Consider the following 22,570-nt stretch of genomic DNA (forward strand, 5'->3'; position numbering starts at 1 on the left):
TACCTTGCCCCTTGATATGAACCACACAAAAGCTGACCTGCGTCACAGAACAGAGCAGGTATTTCATGCTGCCAGCAAAGTGCCTGGTCTGAGCAGCTACTTGCTGCCAGCAAGGCCACCTGCTTGTCCCTGAGTACCAGCAGGCCTGAAACCTGGGTTGGAGGCTGTATCACACGGGGGCTTTCTTTCCCATAATGCAATCTTCTACCTATAAAGAAATAATCCCCAGAGAAAGATGTGATGAAACACAGGATGAAACCAACAGTGCAAATACTTACATATAATACGTTGGATAGAGTCCTTCAAAGTACCAGCAATGTTTTTTGGCCTCTGAGCACTGCAAACAGAAGCAAGAGAAACACTGTCAGGGCAAAGAACATGTACTCTGTTGATAAGATCTCACATACAGCAGGAGGACCAAGGATACTTTAGAACCAGGAAGCTGTCATCCACCTCCCTCTCTCATGGCTTTTTTTTTTTTTTTTTAAGATTTATTTATTGATTTGAAAGGCAGAGTTACAGAGAGGCAAAGGCAGAGAGAGAAGTCTTCCATCCACTGGTTCACTCTCCCAAATGGACACAACAGCCAGGGCTGGACCAGATTAAATCTGGGAGCCAGGAGCTTCATGGGAATCTCCCATGTGGGTGCAGGAGCTCAAGCACTTGGGCCATTTTCCGGCTGCTTTCCTAGGCCATTAGCAAGGAGCTGGATCAGAAGTGGGGCACCCATATGGGATGCTCAAATCAGCAACTGTATGCAATGTTGGCACAGCTAGTGGCAGCTTAACCCTGCTACGACTTCTTATTTTTTTAAAGTTTTATAAAGGAAGCAAAGTACCTATTTTCCTATTACTTTACTAGAGTTTCACATCTTTAAATACATTGAGAGGCAGGGCATTTAGCAGAGCAGTTAGGATGCCTGAATCCTATATCCACATACCTGGGTTCCATTCCTAGACCCAGCAATTGACTCTAGCTTCCTGTTAATGCAGACCCTGGGAGGCAACAAAGATGCTTCAAGTAGTCGAGTCCCTGCCACCCCAGCGACAGGCATCTGAGGAGTGAACCAGCAGGTGGGAGTTCTGATTCTTTCCTGTCTCTCTGCCTCCCAAAATTGTATAAATGTTAAAAAGAAAAATATATAAAATTTAAAATAGACGATAACCATTTCATTAAAAAGGTAAAAAAGATAATTCACTTATTAAAGTTTACATGGTAGGATATGAGAGTACTTTAGAAAGTTTGTGAGAGGGGCCAGTGTTGTGGCGCATCAGGTAAAGCCACCACCTGTGACACCAGCATCATATATGGGTGTCAGTTCACGTCCTGGCTGTTCCACTTCCAATCCAGCTCCCTGATAATGGACTGAGAAAGTAGCGGAAGACGGCCCAAGTGCTTGGGCCCCTGCACCCATGTGGTGGATCTGGATGAAGCTCCTGGCTCCTGGCATCAACCTGGCCCAGCCTCGGCTGTTGTGGCCATCTAGGGAGTGTGCCAGCGGATGGAAGACCTCTCTTGTCTCTCTCTGTCTCTCTCTGTATGTCTCTGTAACTCTGACTTTCAAATAAATAAATAAGTCTTAAAAAAAAAAAGTCTGTGGGAAAATATCATGAAAATGCATTTGTTTTGGTACAAAAAATTTTGAAATCTATGCTGATTCTCAAAATATGCATTTCCATGAACTTTTTGAAGACCTCCCATACTTCAGATTACTAAAGAACACATGGGGGAAAAAAAGTAATACAAAGCTTTCTTTGGAAAAGGAAGGGCTCACTGTCCTGCCCAGGCCCCACCCTCAAGGCAGGAGAGGAGATGACCACAGTCTGCTCCACAGCCACAACATCTTAGAAATGGACAAATTTCCAGCAGCAGCCAACTGCACGTGGTACCTATTACGCTGGGCTATGAAAACAGCCCATGACAACAGGATTTCTGGAATGCATTTCAAGACATTCAGAAGCATACTAAATGTCAAGAAGCAAAGTGACCAGTTTTTATTAATGGAAAAAGATTTAATTTAGACCAGGTAAGCTCATGCTCAGTTCAAGAAATGAAGCTCAGTGGTGTAATAGGCTAAGCCTCCGCCTGTGGTTCCAGCATCCCATATGGGCGCCGCTTTGTGTCCCAGCTGCTCCTCTTCCGATCCAGCTCTCTGCTTATGGCCTGGGAAAGCGTAAGATGGCCCAAGTGCTTGGGCCCCTGCACCCAGGTGGGAGACCTAGAAAAAGCTCCTGGCTTCAGGCCAGTTCAGCTCCTGCCACTGCGGCTATCTGGGGAGTGAACTACTGGACAGAAGAACTCTATCTCTGTCTTTCCCTCTGTCTATAATTCTACCTCTCAAATAAATAAAATAAAAATAAATGACACTCAGATTGTTGAAGAAATCAATGTATTTTGGCAAGAAAGGGCAATTTCAGGCCTCTCTGCCCCATGATTCAACTCATTTCACTAAAGTCTCCTTTGCCCCAATTACAGTTGGCCTCTGTAGTTTTCTGCGATGAACAGAGGAGAAAACAGGTCTTTCTTCCCTGTAGCATTTAAATGCTTCTTTACTCTCCACCTCTACCAGACAGCTGCAAACCCTCCTGGCACCATTGCAAGCTCCACACAATCTAGAATCTCTCCAGATACCAGGAGCCCCAGACCTGCAGCCTGCAGCCTCCTGCAGCCCTGGCTGCTCTTGCAGGTGGCACCACAGACTCACGCACAGGGCCAGCACACAGAGGTGGCCTGGAAATGAATGCAGCTCCCTCTTCCACAGCTTCCTCCCTGGAATTCCCCAACTCAAGGAGCCCCGGTCCTCCAGCACCATACCCCTAACTCTCAGGGCAGCAACCAAGCTGCAGCAGTTTAGAAAGCACTCTTCCTTCCATCCTTCCAAAGTCATTTCACGGTTTTCAGCTCACATGATCTCTGGAACACTGAGTATAAGGCATGCCATTTTACAGGTGAAAACACTGGAGCACTTAGGCAGTGTCCTCCTCAGAGTTACCTGTTTTGAAAGTGGCAAAATCAACCCTCAACACTGGGTCTCTTAGACTGACAAACACTGCTGTATTTCCTGTGCCCACCCCAACCCCCAGTGCTGGGGTGAGACTATAGCATAGCAGGTAGACATGGAGAGCCTGCCAGTCACAGGATGACAGCCTTGGAAAGGTATCCCGGCTGCCTCAACACAAAATGCTCAGCTGCTCATGTTGGGTGTGTGTGTGGGCATGCTTTAAGGCTGTAAAAGGTGACATGAGCGGTCAGCAGTGTGGCACAGTGAGTTAAGCCATCACCTGCAGTGCAGGCATCTCATACAGGAGTACCAGTTAAAGTCCCATCTGCTCTGATTCTGATCCAGCTCCCTGTTAATGCTCCTGGGAAAGCAGCCGAAGATGGTCCAAGTGCTTGGAACCCTGTCACCCATGTAAGAGACTTGGATGGGGTTCCAGGCTCCTGGCTTCATCCTGGCCCAGTCCTGGCCATTGCAGCCATTTGGGGATTGAACTGGTAGAAGGAAAATCTGTCTCTCCTTCCCTGTCACTCTCCTTTCAAGTAATACAAACTTAAAAAAAAAAGTGATACATAAGCACTGAATTGTTACATATAGCACAATTCCCCGAAACACTCAGAAATGTCTGTTGGGAAAGAAATTTAGGAATATTTGGAAAACTACTCTTGTATTTACCTCTAAGCCCTGAGGGTCTCTTTATATACAAGCAATTCCATTTCCACAGAGCTACTTACTATGGCATTATTTCTTACAGGAAAAGCCTGACAATGCAAATGACCAGCAGAGAAGGCTTGTTAATACCTGGAGGTGCTCCCACAGAGGATACCACATAGCAACAAGAACTAATTAAAGCACAGCAGTGCTCCCACACAGGACACCACCCAGCAACAAGAACTGGTTAATGCATGGCAGTGCTCCACACAGCAGATACCACACAACAAGAACTATTTAAGGGGCCAGCGCTGTGGCGTATCAGGTAAAGCCGCAGCCTGCAATGCCGGCATCCCATATGGGTGCCCGTTCAAATCCAGCTGCTCCACTTTGGATCCAGCTCTCTGCTACAGCTTGGGAAAGCAGTAGAAGATGGTGCAAGTCCTTGGGCCCCTGCAGCTGCGTGGGAGACCCGGAAGAAGCTCGTGGCTCCTGGGTTTGGATTAGCCCAACTCTGGCCATTGCAGCCAATTGGGGAGTGAACCAGCAGATGGAAGACCTCTCCCTCCCCCCCCCCCCCGCTCCTCTTTCTGTGTAATTCAAGTAAATAAATAAATCTTAAAAAAAAAAAAAAAGAACTGGTTAAAGCATGGCAATGCTACCACAGAGAGGATACCACAGGGCAACAAGATCTAGCTGAAGTACAGCAGTGCTCCCACACAGCAAACACCATGCAGCAGCAAGAACTGGTTGTTGCATGGCAACTGGTTAACTGGGGCCAGCACTGTGGTGGAGCAGTCCCAGCTGCTCCCTGCTAATGCACCTGGGAAAGCAACGCAGGATGGCCCAAGGTCTTGAGCCCCTGCACCCACATGGGAGACCTGGAACAAAGCTCCTGGCTTTAGTCTGGCCCAGCCCTGGACACGGCAGCCTTCTCAGGGGTGAACCAGAGGATAGAAGATCAATCTCTCTAAGGCTGCCTTTCAAATAAATAAATTTTTAAAATAAAAACTGATTAACGCATGGCACTGCTCCCATACACAGATGCCACACAGCAGCAAGAAATGGCTACTGCATGGCACTGTTTTCACACAGCAGCAAGAACTGGTTAATGCACGGCAGTGCTCCCACAGCAGGTACTACACTGAAAAAGCAGACACAAGAAAGGTACATTTAGTATGCAACCTTTAGTACACGTGGCTGCTGCTGTCTACAAAAAGAATTGCAGGAATGTACAGTAATGACGGATGTTTTCACTCTGTGGGAAGAGGGGGAGGGTGGAAGAGACAAGAATGAGAATGGATTTTTCCAAATGCATCTTTTAATATAATTTGATGTTTGAACTGAGTATTTTTCAAAAAAATAAGTCAAAAGAATTACCAAAAAAACCCACCACATTCTCTTCAAAAACTGTTTAAACTGTATACAAACTAAGAAGAAAAAAAACAAAGTTTAGGGTTTTATTTCCACACCTGAAAGTAAGCTTACTCATTTTACAAAGACAGGGAGATGGTTTCTTAAGGAATGACAGCCTGAGTAACCAGAAAACACATTTGTGGGAGAGGTTGGGTGTTTTTCGTCACGGACCAGGCATCCACGGCAGTTAGGACCCCACACAAGGTTCTGGGCAAACAGCAGGCTCTCGGAGAGCTCAAAACACAGCATTTCTTCCAAGTGCACAACATAAACAAACACAATAAACACAGCTGTCTGCTCCTTGAGGAGATCACCAAGAGTTGTAGCGTGTTAGCCAAGTGGGGTCCTGAGGAAGTGGCTGCCTGCAGGAGCAAGGAACCAGGGACTCCACAGCTGGGCCTGGAGAGGTCTGTGGGATGTCGGCACTGAGGAGAACCCCGGTGCTGACTGCTCAAGGACAAGCATATCTGCAGATGCAGCTGAGCAAGCCTAAGTATATCCATATTTAGCCAGGATCTCAATAAGCCCCACAGCACAAATCCTTGCTAATCACCATGTAATCCTCATACTGACCCAGAGTCTCTGTGTCTATGTGTGCTAGATGTGGAGTGCCCAGAATAACACGCTCTGTTCTCCTATCCCAAGTTAGGGCAAGGTATGGTCAAACTCTGGGACACACAGAGTGAATCTCAAGGTTCCAGATATTCACAACAATGTGGATTCTGTCTCAATTCCATCTTTTGTCCTTTGGTTGACTATGTGGTACACAGTGGGCTCTTCAGCAGACAAAGGAATGGCTGACAGAACCAGTCTCAGCCACACCTGGAACCTGTAGGGCTCCTTGCTTTCTTTGTCATGGCAACAGTCTTAGCCCAGCAGTCTGTCCTGGTCAAATCCCAAGATCTGCTTCAAATTGGGCAGACGCCCCAGGAGCATCAACCCAACAGGGCTCTCTTGCCTTGCTGTCCAGAGAGAGAGAGACCCCTGCTGTGTCCCAGTGCTGCTTCATGCTCGTCAAAAGCTGAACTTGACACACAGGCAATGAGATGCTGACTGAGCTAAGTTCCAGCCCAGTGAAGGTGGAACGCTTGACATTCCACACAGACTGTGAACAAAGGGAGCTGGCAGGATGCAGCCAGGTCCAGGCACAGAGAGGGAGGGCAGTGACAGCCTGCAACTCCGAATAGGAATTCATGCAGGGAATGACAAACAATTACCTCCAGGTCTCTGAACTTCAACTGAGAGGAGTGGTCATGCCTTAAATTCCTGTATTAGAATTTAAATTTATTCTCTAAGTGCTAATTCCTCTTTCCTTGGGTTTATGGAGATGTTGTTTGTCAGGGAGCATCTTGATTTTTCAGGGGTAGAAGTGGAAGGCTTCCTACAAGCACTGTAATTACACATGGGAAGAAAATGGAGAAGCCCTTAAGACAAGACACAGAAGATCCTCCAGTGTCCCATAAAAGAGACCACAGCGAACAAGGACCAGAGACACAGCAACACTCCCCAAGACCGGGAAGACTCTAGGGAAATGTAGGTGTTCAGATACAAATCGTGCCCATCTCAAATCTGGGGAGACTTCCATGAGCTCTCACAACTTACTCTGAATGCTTCCTTTATCTGCTATAGTTTTCAACAAAACAGAGAGAGGCACTGGGCCGGGCTGGGCTGGTGCTGACGTGTACTGGGTAAAGCCACTGCCTGTGACCCAGGATCCCATATGGGTGTCAGTTTGTATCCCCGCTGCTGCACTTTGGATCTAGCTCCCTGCTAATGGCCTGGGAAAGCAGCCAAATATGGCCCAAGTGCTTCTGCTCCTGCCACCCACATGGGAGACCAGGATAGCCTGGCCCAGCGCTGGCCTTTGTGGAGATCTGAGCAATGAAACAGTGGATGGAGGAGCTCTGTCTCTTGTCTCTCTGCAACTCAGACTTTCAAAAAAAATAAATCTTTAAGAGAAAAAAAAGAAAGAAACAGAGGCAGCAGTGTCCCCCAGGTCCCCAGTGCAGGTACAAACCGCATCTCCAGCAGATGGGAATTAACTAAATGACAAACCAAATCAAAACAAACAATACCAGAAAACAGCTAAGTAATATCTTTAAACAATAAAGAGCTTATATAATTCATTAAGATAATTACAATGTGAAAAATACATAAAAGAATTTTTGAAGGAAACATAAAAGGACAATAATCCTATTGTAAGATAATATTCATTAATACACAAATAAATGAAAATTATAAATGGCAGTTTCTATTTATCAAGTTGATTAAAGAAAAAAAAAGCCCTGGTATTCATTGTTGAGAATGAAGGAAAAACATATCACAACATATTGAGAAAGTAAGCCTCATGTCTCAGTAGGACAATTTTTCAATCCATCTCAAAAATCCCTAAAATGTATGCAACTTCAGCAGGGCCACTACATTCATCCCAAGGAAATGATAACAATTGTGAACAGCATTTAAAAAAATCTGGAAATGGCCAAAATTTTCAAAATAAAATTCTGAAGCTCATATTTCAAAATAGCTTCTCAAATTATAGTTTCAATATAATTTTGGTTAATAAACATGTAATATATCCACAAAACAACACAGTAAGTGTTTACTATTAGACTGAGAAAAAATATGCTAATATGGACTACTTTGCTAATAAAAAAGCCAATATTTAGGACTGTGTATTTTTATCATGTCATAGGAGAGAAAATAATAGGAAACATATGAACCAAACTACTGGCAATAAATTAGCTGTTAGGTATGCACTTTCTGGTAGTCAGGGTCCAATTTTTCTGTATGGAACTCACAGCTTTTATTTGTAAATCTCAATTAAGTTTTATTTTAACATTGACCAACAAGGATTTAATTAAAAAGTAACAGATGAGCAAAGTCTCTGAAAAACAATGTATCAGGCTAGAAAGATTATACCAAAACGAATATAGCCAGCAATTAAAATTCTGCTTATAAGAAGCTTAACTTCATGAAAAATCTTCATTTCATACAATCAATTTAAGACATATTACATGTGCTTCATTTCAACAAGGAAAAAAATTCATTCGTAGAGGCCAGTACTGCGGCTCACTAGGCTAATCCTCCGCCTGCGGCGCCGGCACCCTGGGTTCTGTCCCGGTTGCTCCTCTTCCAGTCCAGCTCTGCTGTGGCCCGGGAAGGCAGTGGAGGATGGCCCAAGTGCTTGGGCCCAGCACCCGCATGGGAGACCAAGAGGAAGCACCTGGCTCCTGGCTCCTGATCGGCGCAGCACGCCGGCCATAGCAGCCATTTGGGGGTGAACCAACAGAAAAGGTAGACCTTTCTCTCTGTCTCTCTCTAACTCTGCCTGTCAAAAAAAAAAAAAAGAATTCATTCGTAGAAAACATAGAAAAAAGAATGCAATGGCATAAGTACAACCACTGAATTCACCTCTGTTCCCCCAAAATAAACTTCTATGGGCTATTAGGAATTAAATCTCCCAACATCCTCAGACCTCAATGCTGTCATTCACTGCCTTTCCAGGGGCAAAAAGGAAGCCCAAGAGCACCCAGAGCTTTGCCAAGGAGAGCCTGTTCCTTGCAGAACAGCAGGCCCAGGAGCATGCACGCCTGTGCTGTATTATGATGTGCATACTTCCTGGTTTTCACGCATGTGTCCTGGCCCATAACTCCTTCCCCAGCGTAGGCCACAGAAACGCAGCAGATTCTGAGAGGCCTCCTCACTCCAGGGGGTCCTGCAGAAAGAGCTGCTGAAGAGTCTGAACCCTTTCTGCATCCAGCCTGTCCATTCAGAGGGAGTCCTGCCAGGAAGGCGAAAAGAGCACAGCCAGGTTCCAGGAGGCTGCACCCTCCCTTCCATGGACAGAAGCCCAGAACCCCACCACCACCACCACACACACTATCGCTTCCTCTGGATGCTTATTTGTAGCCTTTAAGATATATTTATAATAAACTGATGAATGTAAAATAACTGGAGCTTGAGGAGGCAGTGGTGGGAACCCCAGGTTAGAAACTCCAGAGCCCCTGCCTTGTGACTTGGTCTGAAGTAGGACAGTCCTAGGGACCTGGTCCCTGGGCTGTGGTGTGGACAGTGTCAGAACTCAGTTGTCTTAGAGGATCTGCTGTGGAGTTGGTTCCTTGCTATTTAAAGAAAACAACACACCAGGGCCGGCGCTCTGGCACACTGGGTTAACGCCCTGGCCTGAAGCGCCGGCATCCCATATAGGCGTCTGTTCAAGACCTGGCTGCTCCACTTCCAATCCAGCTTTCTGCTGTTGCCTGGGAAAGCAGTAGAAGATGGCCCAAATCCTTGGGCCCCTGCACCCTTGTGGGAGACCCAGAAGAAGCTCCTGGCTTCGGATCGGTGCAGCTCCAGCTGTTGTGACCAACTGGGGAGTGAACCATTGGATGGAAGACCTCTCTCTCTCTGCCTCTCCTCTCTCTGTATAACTCTGACTTTCAAGTAAATAAAATAAATCTTAAAAAAAAAAAAGAAAAAAGAAAATGACACACCTCCTGTATTGTGCATACAGGAGGAGAAACTGAGTCAGAATTGGTTTCTTCTTCTCTATCCTCAGAACCCACCACCACTTTCTTCCCAGGAAGGAACCAGGAAACACTGCCATAGAAGATTTGTCTCATTTCTCTCCCACTACCCCCTCAATTCTGATAATACAAATGATCATCAGATCTGATAACATCACCTACCATGTTTCCCATTGAAGAGTTAAAATTGTATATGTGCAGGTGTAAAAAGTTAAGCTTAAGCTTACAGGTTTAAACCTTCCTGGTGCAGCTGTGAAAGTAAAACAGAGTGAAGTAGCACCTTGACAGTAGGGACTACATTTTGGAGCACTTGAGACTCCATTCTGGGAAAGCACCCCCCCACCGTGAGACTCTGGTCTGAAACTATGATCTCAAATAGTCGGACAATAGCAGTGCACTACATCACCCTTGGCTACGCACAAAAACCCCCTAGCATGATTGCTCAAGCTTAAAAGTAGAAAGGTTGCACCTGGATTACCTGGGCTAATAATGAAGATGTGATTTGTCTATGTCTTAATATCATAATTGCTGATTGTAAGATTTTAGCAACTGCTTAGCAACCGTGTATTCTCTCCCCCCTCCCGATTTTGTGGTTTTTGGGTTTTTGCCTTTATAAACCCTATGCTGTAGTTCCTCGCTGCTCCTCTGTCCTTGTATGTTCAGAGGGCCCCAACATGTTGGATCAATAAATTTAACCCTTTGCTGGTTGCATGAGAGAAAAGTCTCTTGGAGTCGTTCCTCGGGCGATGGGCTTTTTCGGACCCTAACACCATGATGAAGTGATTTAATGATGAAAGTTTCAGATATTGCCTATGCACGAGAAAGTGCTGTGAAAGTGTGAGTTGCAACTGCGAGGACCCACAGGGTAAGTGCCAAGGCGGTGTCTTCATTTCCTGCTGTTCCAACCTGAACACAATCTCCACAATCAGCTCTGTTTAACCCTAACTCACAAGGGTTCCTCCTAAGGCTAGTGCAACCTGCCATCTCCATGCCGCATGCTGGCTCTGTACTATCACTCTGGGCTGTCATGCAGAGGCTGTGCCCTCCAGTGCACACAATGCCTCCTGTTGGAAAGGTCACCAGCTCGGCCAGTGCCACAGCTCACTAGGCTAATTCTCCACCTGCGGTGCCAGCACCCTGGGTTCTAGTCCCAGTCGGGGCTCCGGATTCTGTCCCGGTTGCTCCTCTTCTAGTCCAGCTCTCTGCTGTGGGCCAGGAGTGCAGTGGAGGATGGCCCAAGTGCTTGGGCCCTGCACCCGCATGGGAGACCAGGAGGAAGCACCTGGCTCCTGGCTTCGGATCAGCGCAGCGCGCCGTGGTCATTTGGGGGGGGGGGGTGTGAACCAATGGAAGGAAGAACTTTCTGTCTCTCTCTAACTCTGTCAAAAAATAAATAAATAAATAAATAACAATTCCCCACATCACTTCTCCAGCTAGAGACCTTATGCAGGTGACCTGAGCATGAGAGAATGCCAGAATACAACACTGTGCAGGGTTCTCTCCTGCAGCTAGAATCCTGACCAGATGCCACGAACCTCCCCCACCAGACACCTCCAGAACTGGGAACCAAGTATACTGCAATCCTTTTGATTTCAGAGACCAGCAACACTGCCCATTCCTTCATAACAGCCCAGTGCTGTCCCCAGTTCCTCCTATTCTGTCCACTCCATCCACATGGCAAAGCTCTCTCTTGCCTCCCCATCATGGAGGTCAACCTTGCTAGCATCAGTGGTCAGGTGGGCAGAGAGTCAGTGAGTGCCTGGTGAGGGAGGAGGAACACAAGAAAGATTCAAGTGCCAACCTGTGCCAAAGGGACAGATGAGCTCCAGGTTGGGACGGTCCCAGAACCCCCCACCATCCCAGTCAGCACCCACCAAGATGTACAGCTGCAGGAGGCCTGGCAGGGTGGTTGCTGACCCTGCACCTGCCCTCCTAATTTCTCAGGAGACTCCACCACGCTCAGGGGGCTACATAGGCTTTGTTAGACACAAGAATGAAGGGTCTGGCATAACACATCAACTTTGTTAAATCTACAGGTGCCCCCATGCATCCTGGTCTCCCCCTGCCGGAAGTCACAAAACCCTCTCTTCTGAATGCAACTTCATCTTACTTGGATCAATTACACAAACAAAAGAGAGCAAAGCTTAGTGAGCTCCAAGAGCCCAGGTGCAGGTCACCCCAGGGACCCCAATGCCTCACTGACAGATTAAATTCTCAACTCACAGGCAGGGTTGCAGGCCTAGTTGCACCTCTCCCAACTCCAAAAGGAAGAAACTGGCCCCAACTGCTTTATATGGGATGATTAAAACCCAGGAATATCTAATGCAGCAAGGACAGAGAAATTGGGAGCACAGGGTACTGAGAGAGATCAGAACAGAAGTTCAATGTGTCTCTAGGCATGCTTCTCAGTGTAGGATTTAGCAGGGTCCTTCCAGCCTGCAAATCCCAAGCAACGCAAAGCTGCACAAAGCCCAGCACTGAATCTGGATGTAGCCCTGACACAGATAACATGCGTAGGCTCTTTCTTAAATCAATGCCCAAATACTTTCTCAAGGTCTGAGGAACTCAGCCTTTTCTGCCAGGCTACAACCACATCACACACACTGAACCATCTTACAACCCAAGCCACACAAGTGGCTTAATGGTTTAATCACAAGGTTTAATTAAACCTTAATGGTTTAATCACAAGCCTAATAATCCACCAACTCAAACCCACACAGGAGCATAAGATAACATATTTGCAAAAGGCTAGAAACCTCGTAACTATCTGTCAAGAGACAGAAGCTTAAAATGAGTCAGACATTCATATAATAAGGAACAAAACATTCTGTAACTCCAAGGAAAATGCAGTGGGTTTGCGCAGTTGATAGGAAAATATCTCCAAGCAGTATCTCCAAATCAAAACAAAAAAACAAAAAAAAACAAAAAAACAGGCCGGCGCTGTGGCTCACTTGGCTAATCCTCCACCTGCGGCGCCGGCACCCTGGGTTCTAGGCCCAGTTGGGGCACCGGGTTCTGTCCTGGTTGCTCCTCCTCTAGTCCAGCTTTCTGCTGTGGCCTGGGAGTGCAGCCAGCCACAGCAGCCATTTGGGGGATGGACCAACGGAAGGAAAACCTTTCTTTCTCTCTCTCTCACTGTCTAACTCTGCCTGTCAAAAAAAAAAAAAAAAAAAAAAAAAAAACCCACAAACATTGTATATAATACGGTCACATCTGCACACCCTTAGCAAAATAGTTGAATACAGTAATTTGAAAAATTCAGAGGGCTGCACAGGAAACAGCAGTTACCTCTGCAGAGAATGGCATGGGGGAGGGAGGCCCACGTTGTCTTTCATTGCTTTAACCATGTACATGTATTCATCTTGTGTAAAAACTTAAAACCATCAAATCAATTATCTATGGAAATAAGAAGACCAACACACGGGAAATCCCCAGATGATTTAAGAATGCCATTTCAATGGGCATTCACCCTTTACAAAAAAAAATTAATTCAGTGTCTCCCTTAAAACAAAACCAATGAGCTATGAAACAGCCAAATGTGAGGCTGAAAGGACAAGAAACAAAAAATCTGAATAATTCACAGCTGGATCATCACAGGCCCACTGCCTGACACAAATTCTGGCCTGGAAGGTATTCACGCTGGTCCCTGCAAATGTCAGGTCTACAGGGAAGACAGAGTCGCAGGTACTATGCTTCCAGCCATGGGCAGACGCCACACATGGTTGCTGAACCAACAACACAGACAGTAACTACTGAGTACACTGTATTACAAATTTTCACATGTATGTATGTACACGTGTATATGTGATTCTGTTATACACTGTCACATACATGTATGTATACATGTGTGGTTATTGATGTACTTATGTCACCCATGCATATACACATGTATACATGTATATATACTGCATCTACATCACACACATGCATATACACACAGTAAATGTGTGTATGTATACATAATATATTTATAACGTACACATATGTGTATATGCATATGGTTATATGTGCATGTACACCTGTGTAATGTATTTAAGTCACACTATATATGTACATACACACATGTATATGTATATGAGCATTTGTTGTATAACGTATCTATGTCACACACACAGGCTACAATGTAATAGAATAGCTACTGAAAAGAACACTAACAAAGGAACAAAAATGTATCCCCAATTTCATTTAGAACTTAGGGCTCATTTACTCCCAAAAACGATGGTATAAAAGTTGGCTAAGCCCCCTGGCTAAAAAGCAAACATATTTCTGTTTAAATCATAAAATAAATTATCTCCCATGGTTCTTGTGCTTGAGTGGCCCAGAACTATTTGTGAGATCAAGTGTCTATGACGTCACCTCAGCCCCTCTGTGCACATGGGAACAGCCACGCTTTTGGGAGATGCCCAGACACTGAAGCAGCCTTAAAGGTTAACTTAAAGGTTAACTGCTGCCCATCCAGGACATACCAGAAACAGAGGTTAAATATGCACCTGTATGAAGGAAGACGGCCAAATGCCCCCATCACAGCAGTGGCACAAGTGCTGTCCCTCACCAGTGATGGACCCCATGGAGCCTCTCAGCTGAAGAGCAAGTGCACAAGTGCCAGCTTCTACCCCCACAAAGATATGGGCTCAGAAGTTCACCACCAACAGGACACTAGGGCAGAGTCGATGCCACCATTACACAGCGTGCTTTATTTTATGTCTGGCTTATACTCCCAAGAGTCTGAAGCAGCTTCCAGAAACACTGAGTAGAGATATATGAAGGGGCAGGCATTTGGCCTACTGATTAAGACGCCAGTTAAGACATTCATGTCCCATATCAGAGTGCCTGGATTCAACACTCTGCTCAGCTCCTGACTCCAGCTTCCTGCTAGATGCAAACCCCATAAGGCAGCAGGTGATGGCTCAAGTAACTGGAATCCTGCCACCCTCATGGGAAAACTGGATTGAGAGTTCCCAGCCCCTGATTTCAGCTGCCCAGCGGGGCCCAGGGCCATTGCAGGCATCTGGGGAAAGAACAGAAGATAGGAGTGCTCTTTATACATCTCTAATAAAAATTTTTAAAAATAAAATACAATTAGAAAGACATGACACCAAATGCAAAAGTAGCAAAAGAACAAAACTGATAGATTGGACTACCTCAAAACTTAAAACTTTCAGGCTGTAAACAACATCACAAGAGAGTAAAAACACAACCTACAGAATAGGGAAAAACTATTTGCCAGCCACACAGCTGATAAGGGACTTGTCTAAGGAAGTCTTTCCACTAAATGATTAAAAAAGACATTCCCAGGCTGGCACTATGGTGTATTAGGCTAAGCCTCTGCCTCTGGTGCTGGCATCCCATACGGACTCAGTTCATGTCCCAGCTGCCCCTCTTCTGATCCAGCTCTCTGCTATGGCCTGGGAAAGCAGTAGAAGATGGCCCAAGCCCTTGGGTCCCTGCACTCACGTGGGAAAACCAGAAGAAGCTCCTGACTTCAGATTGGCTCAGCTCCAGCCATTACGGCCACTTGGGGAATGAATCAGTGGATGGAAGACCTCTCCTTTCTCTCCCTCTTTCTGTAACTCTGCCTCTCAAATATACAAAATCTTAAATAAAAGGAAGGAAGGAAGGAAATTCCTTTCCAGCAAGCAAAGGAACAGCTGCTAATAAATACACTTGTGATTGTGGTGTTATTAGTACAATCTGAATATATTAAAAGCCAGAGTTTTTGCTCCAAAATGGATAAACTATATCTCAACACAGTTCACTATATATTCACATTATAGCATGTGAATTATGTAACTCAATATACCTCCTTTTTTTTTTAATGGCCAAAGGATTTGAATGGACATTTCTCCAACAAAAACTCTCAGATAGTGGCCGGCGCCGTGGCTCAATAGGCTAATCCTCCACCTTGCGGCGCCGGCACACCGGGTTCTAGTCCCGGTCGGGGCGCCGGATTCTGTCCCGGTTGCCCCTCTTCCAGGCCAGCTCTCTGCTATGGCCAGGGAGTGCAGTGGAGGATGGCCCAGGTGCTTGGGCCCTGCACCCCATGGGAGACCAGGAAAAGCACCTGGATCCTGGCTCCTGCCATCGGATCAGCGCGGTGCGCCGGCTGCAGCGGCGGCCATTGGAGGGTGAACCAACGGCAAAAGGAAGACCTTTCTCTCTCTGTCTCTCTCTCTCACTGTCCACTCTGCCTGTCAAAAAAATAAAAAATAAAAAAAAAAAAAAAAAAAAACTCTCAGATAGTGAAACATAAAAGATGCACAGCATCATCAGTCACTAGGGAATTGTAGGTAAAAGCCACAGAAGACAGCATTTAATGACAGCACTACAATGGCCATAATAATAATAAAAGAACACAGATAATAACATGTGTTGGCAAGAATGTAAAGCAATTAGAACCCTTCTGAACTGGAAGATTGGTCATCGTGGGGCAGATGGAGTTGAGGCTCCTATTTTCAAAAGTTCGGTGGATTTAATTTACTGATCTGACTGTCAAACAGTTCAGGTCCTCATTGGGTATCCCTCTGGGCTTGTGCCACAGGCCAATGACATTAATGGTGAACAATGTAGAGTTCACGGCACTCTGAGGAGGGGAGAGTGGAACACAGACCACAAGTGAAGATGCAATCCTCAGGGAGCTCAGCTACTCACAAATGGTTGTACAAAGATAACTAAAGGGAAAGGCACACTGGTACACTCTAAAGACCATGAGGGGGTAAAAAGCAAGGAATTCTAGCAAAACCAAATTATTTCTAAATTCAATATGGCGCCCCCCGGCTATGTCCTGGAACAGAAAAAAAGGGCTCCAGTAGATAAATCTACACAATCCAAGTAAAACCTAGAGTTTCAGTAACAGTCATAAATATACTCATGTTGCAGTCCCTCTTAGGCAAATGCAACAGTGCAATGTAGGGTGTTAACTACAAGGTGTACAGGAAATCTGTGGTAGCCCTGCAATGTACCTGTGGACCCAAAAGTGTTCCACAATTAAAAGTTGACAGGCTTCTGGAAACAGAGGTGGGAATGGTAATCTCCAGCTAGGTTCCCACAGATGTGTTCTGTTTGGCCCACAACCATTTTACAATATGGAAACTTTACACAAAAACTTAGATGTACAACTTTTTGTGAAAAATCAAAAACCCACGGTAAGTCAGCTAGACCTGAGTGGTGACACTTTCCTATCTGACTGTGCCCCACCACTTCCTGCACATGATCCTGACATCTCCAGAGCCCATGGGCAATACACAAACAAAAATGTTTACTATCTCTGAGCTAGAGGAAAGGATTCAAAAGGAGAAAGATTAGAAATAAGTAAAAAAGGACAAGGCAAAACAGGGTTTCTGAAAAGATTCTAAGGAATTTGGATGGCTTAATTTATCTTGAAGGAAAAAGAGCTGAGGTTGAAGAGATTTTATCTAAGGGATACCATAGCTTTAAAAATATCTAAGGGCGGGGTCAGCACTGTGGTGTAGCAGATCAAGCCTTGGCCTGCAGTGCCAGCATCCCATATGGGTGCTGGTTCGAGTCCTGGCTGCTCCACTTACAATCTAGCCCTCTGCTATGGCCTAGGAAAGCAGTGGAAGATGGCTCAAGTCCTTGGGCCTCTACACCTGTGTTGGGAGACCCAGAAGAAGCTCCTGGCTCCTGGCTTCGTATCGGCGCAGCTCCCGCCGTTGCAATCAATTGGGGAGTGAACCAGCAAATGGAAGACTTCTCTCTCTCTCTGCGTTTCCTTCTCTCTTTGTGTAACTCTTTCAAATAAATAAATTAATCTTAAAAAAAAATCTAAGGCCATAGGGACCTTGTTGCACTTAACTCACATTCACCTAGCTTCTTTCTACACAATTAAAGGAGGAATTACAACCTTCCACAAAGGAGATTCTATCCACCCTCTCTCTCTCTCTCTCTTGCTCACACACACTCCCTCACAAATGCACTTCCTCATGCACACTTCCTCACATGCTCCCTCATACATACACCCACTCCCCCATATACACGCTCCCTCACACATATGCTCCCTCTCACACACACACACCCTCACATATACTTTGTCACACACACACTCCTTCATATACACACACTTCCTCACACACCCTTTCACATACCATCACACACTCTCCACACATTCACACTCCCTCCTCCACACACTCACAAACTCTCAATGATGGTTTAGGATGTGTCCCCATTTTCTCCATAATGCCATATTTCAACTCTTGATGATACTGAAACACATTACAAAACACTGAGATTGAGGCCAGCTAAAAAGTTTCATTCATTTTTGCCCCCAGTTAATTAAAAGGCAAGCTGTTACCTGAGCAGCTGCTGCCTTCAGCCCAACCATGCAAACAGCACGCTAGGGGACAGAGGGCTTTCTCCAGCCCTTTGTGGTTTTACCACTGGCAGCAATTAAGAACCAGGGGTGACAGCACTCACAGTCCAACTTTCCCTTTTCTTCAGTTTAATCACTGACATACTGAAAGGACAAGCAAGCACAGTTTACACAAAAGGGTAATTGGAACCATCACTTTCTAGGTGCATTCTCCATCCTGGCAGGGAACTTGGACACAGGAGCTTTGCTTAGGAACGACTGTTAACACTCATGATCTGCCAATCCAACCTGTGCCATGAGTGAAATTCCAAGTGGGGGACTTACCGAAGAGCGTCCCATCAACAGTGAGGCATTATTTTTTACAGGTAAATCAACTGGTAAGAGAGAGATAACTACTTAATTTACTCAAAGAGTATCAGCCAGTACACTAAGAGATGAGACTCTATAATACGAGACAGCTTTAAAAGTTTTGTGGAGAAGCTGGCGCTGTGGCATAGCAGGTAAAGAGGCCGCCTGCAGTGCCCGCATGCCATATGGTTGCTGGTTTGAGTGCCGGCTGCTCCACTTCCCATCCAGCTCTCTGCTATGGCCTGGGAAAGCAGTAGAAAATGGCCTAAATCCTTGGGCCCCTGCACCCGCATGGGAGACCCAGAGGAAGTTCCTGGCTCCTGGCTCCTGGCTCCTGGCTCCTGGCTCCTGGCTTTGGATTGGCGCAGCTCTAGCCATCGCAGCCAACTGGGGAGTGAACCAGCAGATGGAAGACCTCTCTCTCTCTCTCTCTGCATCTCCTTCTCTCTCTGTGTAACTTTTTTTTTTTTTTTTTTTTTGACAGGCAGAGTGGACAGTGAGAGAGAGAGAAAGGTCTTCCTTTGCCGTTGGTTCACCCTCCAATGGCCGTTGTGGCTGGCGCACCACGCTGATCCAAAGCTAGGAGCCAGGTGCTTCTCCTGGTCTCCCATGCAGGTGCAAGGCCCAAGGACGTGGGCCATCCTCCACTGCATTCTCAGGCCACAGCAGAGAGCTGGACTAGAAGAGGAGCAACCGGGACAGAATCCGGAGCCCCGACCGGGACTAGAACCTGGTGTGCTGGCGCCGCAGGTGGAGGATTAGCCTATTGAGCTGCGGCACCAGCCTCTGTGTAACTCTTTCAAATAAATAAATAAATCTTTAAAAAACAAGAAATTGATAAGCTTAAGGCGACAAGATGAAGTTACAAGAAATATAGCTAGAACCAGTTCACATTCCTCAATTTAGGTTTCTGGAAAAGTAATAAACAACTCCAAAGCTGTTGTGAGGATTGTGGTAGAAACAGCACTTGTTAAAACACTTAAGTCTCACCGAAAATTCAATGTGAATCTCTTGGCAAGGAGTGGCTTGCTAATATAATCTTATCTGCATGATGACAAGGTCCAAACTAGGTTCTGACAGTGCCAGTTAGATCTGAGCCACAGATCAGTGTCCTCACTGTTCCTGGAAGTGTCAGTGAGAAGTTCGAGCCAAGGGCATCATGACTGTGTCTTTACCAGAAACCTCCTTGCTTCTAGAATAATCCACCAACACCCCAGTGCCCATTCAACATTCCAGCTCTGTCACCTCTGATCTCAGAACAGATACTATACAAACTGACAAGCACCTTGCAGAATCTCCAGGAAGTCAGGGTAATAAAGAACCTGGAAGTCAAGCCATTTATAACAACCCAGCAGGTACCCAAAGGAGAGCAACATGAATGAACTGGACCAAGAGAAGCGGGGGTGGGGTGGGGTAGTGCTTGACGCCCAGAGCATCAGGGAAAAACCTCCCTGTGATCAAGCTACTGAAGTCCAATGCAAGGGGAAACTCACAGAATTGTGCCAGGAAAATTACTCTTCCCCAAAATTGACTCATGAATTAACTTACTTTTTTAAAAAAATATTTATTTATTTGAAAGAGTTAGAGAGAGAAGGAGGGGCAGAGAGAGAGAGGGAGAGAGAGAAATCTTCCATCTGCTGGTTCACTTCCCAGTTGGCCACAACAGCCGGAGCTGCGCTGATCTGGAGCAAGGAGCCAGGAGCTGCTTCTGGGTCTACTACGCAGGTGCAGGGGCCCAAGGACTTGGACCATCTTCTACTGGGTTCCCAGGCCATAGCAGAGAGCTGGATTGGAAGTGGAGTAGCCGGGACTTGAACCAGTGCCCATATAGGATGTGGGCACTGGAAGCAGCGGCTTTACCTGCTATGCCACAGTGCCGGCCCCTTAATTTACTTTTACAATATGAATTTTGTGTCCTTAAAATAAACACCCAATCGACCTTTTCCCCAATATTAACTATGGAAATTTAACCCGCTCAAATGGATTTGGCCTTTTTTGAGAACCAATTATTTTCAAACAATAAAGATTGGGAAATCCTCACTGTACAGATCAGCAGTTTTCAAACTGCAGCTACAAGGATGGGTGGATGAGTCAAAATCAGAAAAGAGGCTTGGAGATGAACACATTTAGCGAAGGCCGTGACAGCCATTTTTGAGGACTGAGGGACTGTCACATCTGAAGCACCTAATAGTATGGAACTAGGACAAGGTAGGAATGATGCCACCATTTCCCTGACATGTAATATAAAACTTTGACAAAGTTTTCCCAAAAGCTGTGGCTTTGCTTGAGAAACAGTGAGAGTCCATCCCTCAGTGTCTGGGCATAGATCAGGTCTAAGATCAGGAGTAGCAGCACAGGTGCCCCCTCTTCAGGGCCCAGAAGTAATCATTCACCTCCTCTCCTCTCCTCTCCTCTCCTCCCTCATTACCCACTGATCTATTCATTCATTAAAATATCTAGTGAGTTTCACCTCTGCTAGGATCATAATCTTTGACCCTAAAGTGCTTACATGATGGAAAGTAAATTTCATCACTTTTGAAGGTATTGGAAAGGAGGGAAATCGAGTGACCAAGGCAAGATGGCCATGATGAAAGTGAGTAGCAGGCAAATTACTTGTATCCTGAGGCCAAAGGATCCAAGGGCCACTAGCCCCATCCGAGCCTCACCAAGCATTTCTGGAGTCCCCTTGCCCATTAGCCTACACAGCTCTGCACAAGCTAAAAGGCGGCAAAGGCCAAACCCAGCCCCAGGTGGAGCCCCAGTCCTCCCCAAACACCTTCCCTTGAGCTTTTCCACTTCAGATCAGCATCCCTGCCATCAGGTCCCAGCCAGCAAGTGTGTTGGCTCAGTTATCACTGCCAAGACTCGCCCATCAGCACCCCCCTCCCAGGAAGCTTCCAGAGATTAAAAGAAAACCTACAGGCTTCTCCTCATTCCAGTTGCAAGTCGTTCAGATGCTAAAAACTCTGAGAGGGAATGCTGAAAAGTTTTATCTCTGAAAACCAGCAGCCAGGGACTGCCACACTTGCTGGAATTCCAGGGCATGAAAATCATTTGGCAAGGGGTGAAAAACACTCTTAAGCATAACTCGGTTCTAATTTTGAGGTCCCCAGGCTTGAAAATACACAAGATTTTAGAATACTCATGTATCTTATTTTCAATAGTTTCTAAAGATGTGCAGTTTACAACCCCCACCTCGGGCTCTCACCTCATCCCAAAAGATGACCACTCTTTTTTCTATTATAAAGAGGGCTGCGTTTTTGCAGAACAACTTTGAAGCAGCCTCAGAAGTGAGTTATCCAGGAAAGGATCAGAAAGATACTGAGGCTGATCCTTCAACATAATTACTTCATCCCCTCTGTGGACAGAAGAACCTACAGCACTTGGCACTGGTAAATTTTATACTAAATAGTGCACTGTACATTTCTGGGCTCACTTCAGCAAGGACAGGTCCCTTCTAATAAAAGCTATTTCATCCCCTAGTCCAAGTGACCTGGCACTCTCTGTCGTTCTGATGGATGCCCTATCCCCCCCCCCCCCAAAAAAAAAAGCTATTTCAAAGGTGACAGTATCTAGAAAACAATGCACTCTGCTGGAAAGCCCCAGGGAGATACACATGCTTAGGGCCTGATTAGTCTCCAGGCTCAACCAAACTTCTCTAAGGTCTAAACCTCTTTTTCTTTTGATTTCTGAAGCGCTGCTGTGCCCAGCAAAGCCCAGTGGGAATTCCTGCATCCAGGAGACAGCTCAGTATCTTTACTCCTCCTGAGATGACTGTCTGTGGCAGGAAAGATGCAAGGAACCTTTGTACTTTATGACGCAAAATGGGTTTTGGGGTTCTCCTATTTGTGGGAATTAACGCTTGTGCTCAGCCTACAGAATATGCCATATTTGTGGCCTGCCTGGGTCCCTGGGTCTTAACCAGGTGACATACAGTGATTGGGAGGAAAGAGGTGAAATACAGCCCTCACTACCTGCTCATGTAATTCACTGGAAACTTTAACAGAAAAAAAAAAAAAAAGTAACTCCAGTAAGGAGCTCTCAAGAAGCCCTCCCTGGGAGGGGGTCCGTGCAGTTAGCTGCCTCCTCCTCCTCAATGGCCGCAGGGTGGGGACACAGCCAGGGTTTGTGGGACACCCTGTGGACACCTGCCATCCAGGCAGAGTCATTAACAGAGTAGTTTTGTTAGGAAGTCAGATATGAGCTTATGTGTGTGTGACAAAGGCCTAAGGAAAGGTTTGGGTCCAGTATATGCATCTCAAAGTCATCCAGCATTTGCATCCTGCCCTGCCCCTTCCCTTCTAC

At 46.0% G+C, this 22,570-nt stretch overlaps 1 protein-coding gene across 2 annotated transcripts in view; it reads right to left on the bottom strand.

Moving 5' to 3' along the window:
• VOPP1 (VOPP1 WW domain binding protein) overlaps window positions 1-22,570 on the bottom strand; it is a 42,867-nt gene that overhangs the window by 18,026 nt on the left and 2,271 nt on the right. For both annotated transcript variants that reach the window (XM_070058426.2, XM_089316004.1), the window contains one exon: window positions 279-337. In XM_070058426.2, the coding sequence (XP_069914527.1) occupies window positions 279-337 (59 nt within the window). The remainder of the gene's footprint in view (window positions 1-278; window positions 338-22,570) is intronic.

This window comes from Oryctolagus cuniculus, chromosome 16 (genome assembly GCF_051225735.1).
Source record: "Oryctolagus cuniculus isolate XC-2025 breed Fujian yellow rabbit chromosome 16, ASM5122573v1, whole genome shotgun sequence".
Taxonomy (NCBI): Eukaryota; Metazoa; Chordata; class Mammalia; order Lagomorpha; family Leporidae; genus Oryctolagus; species Oryctolagus cuniculus.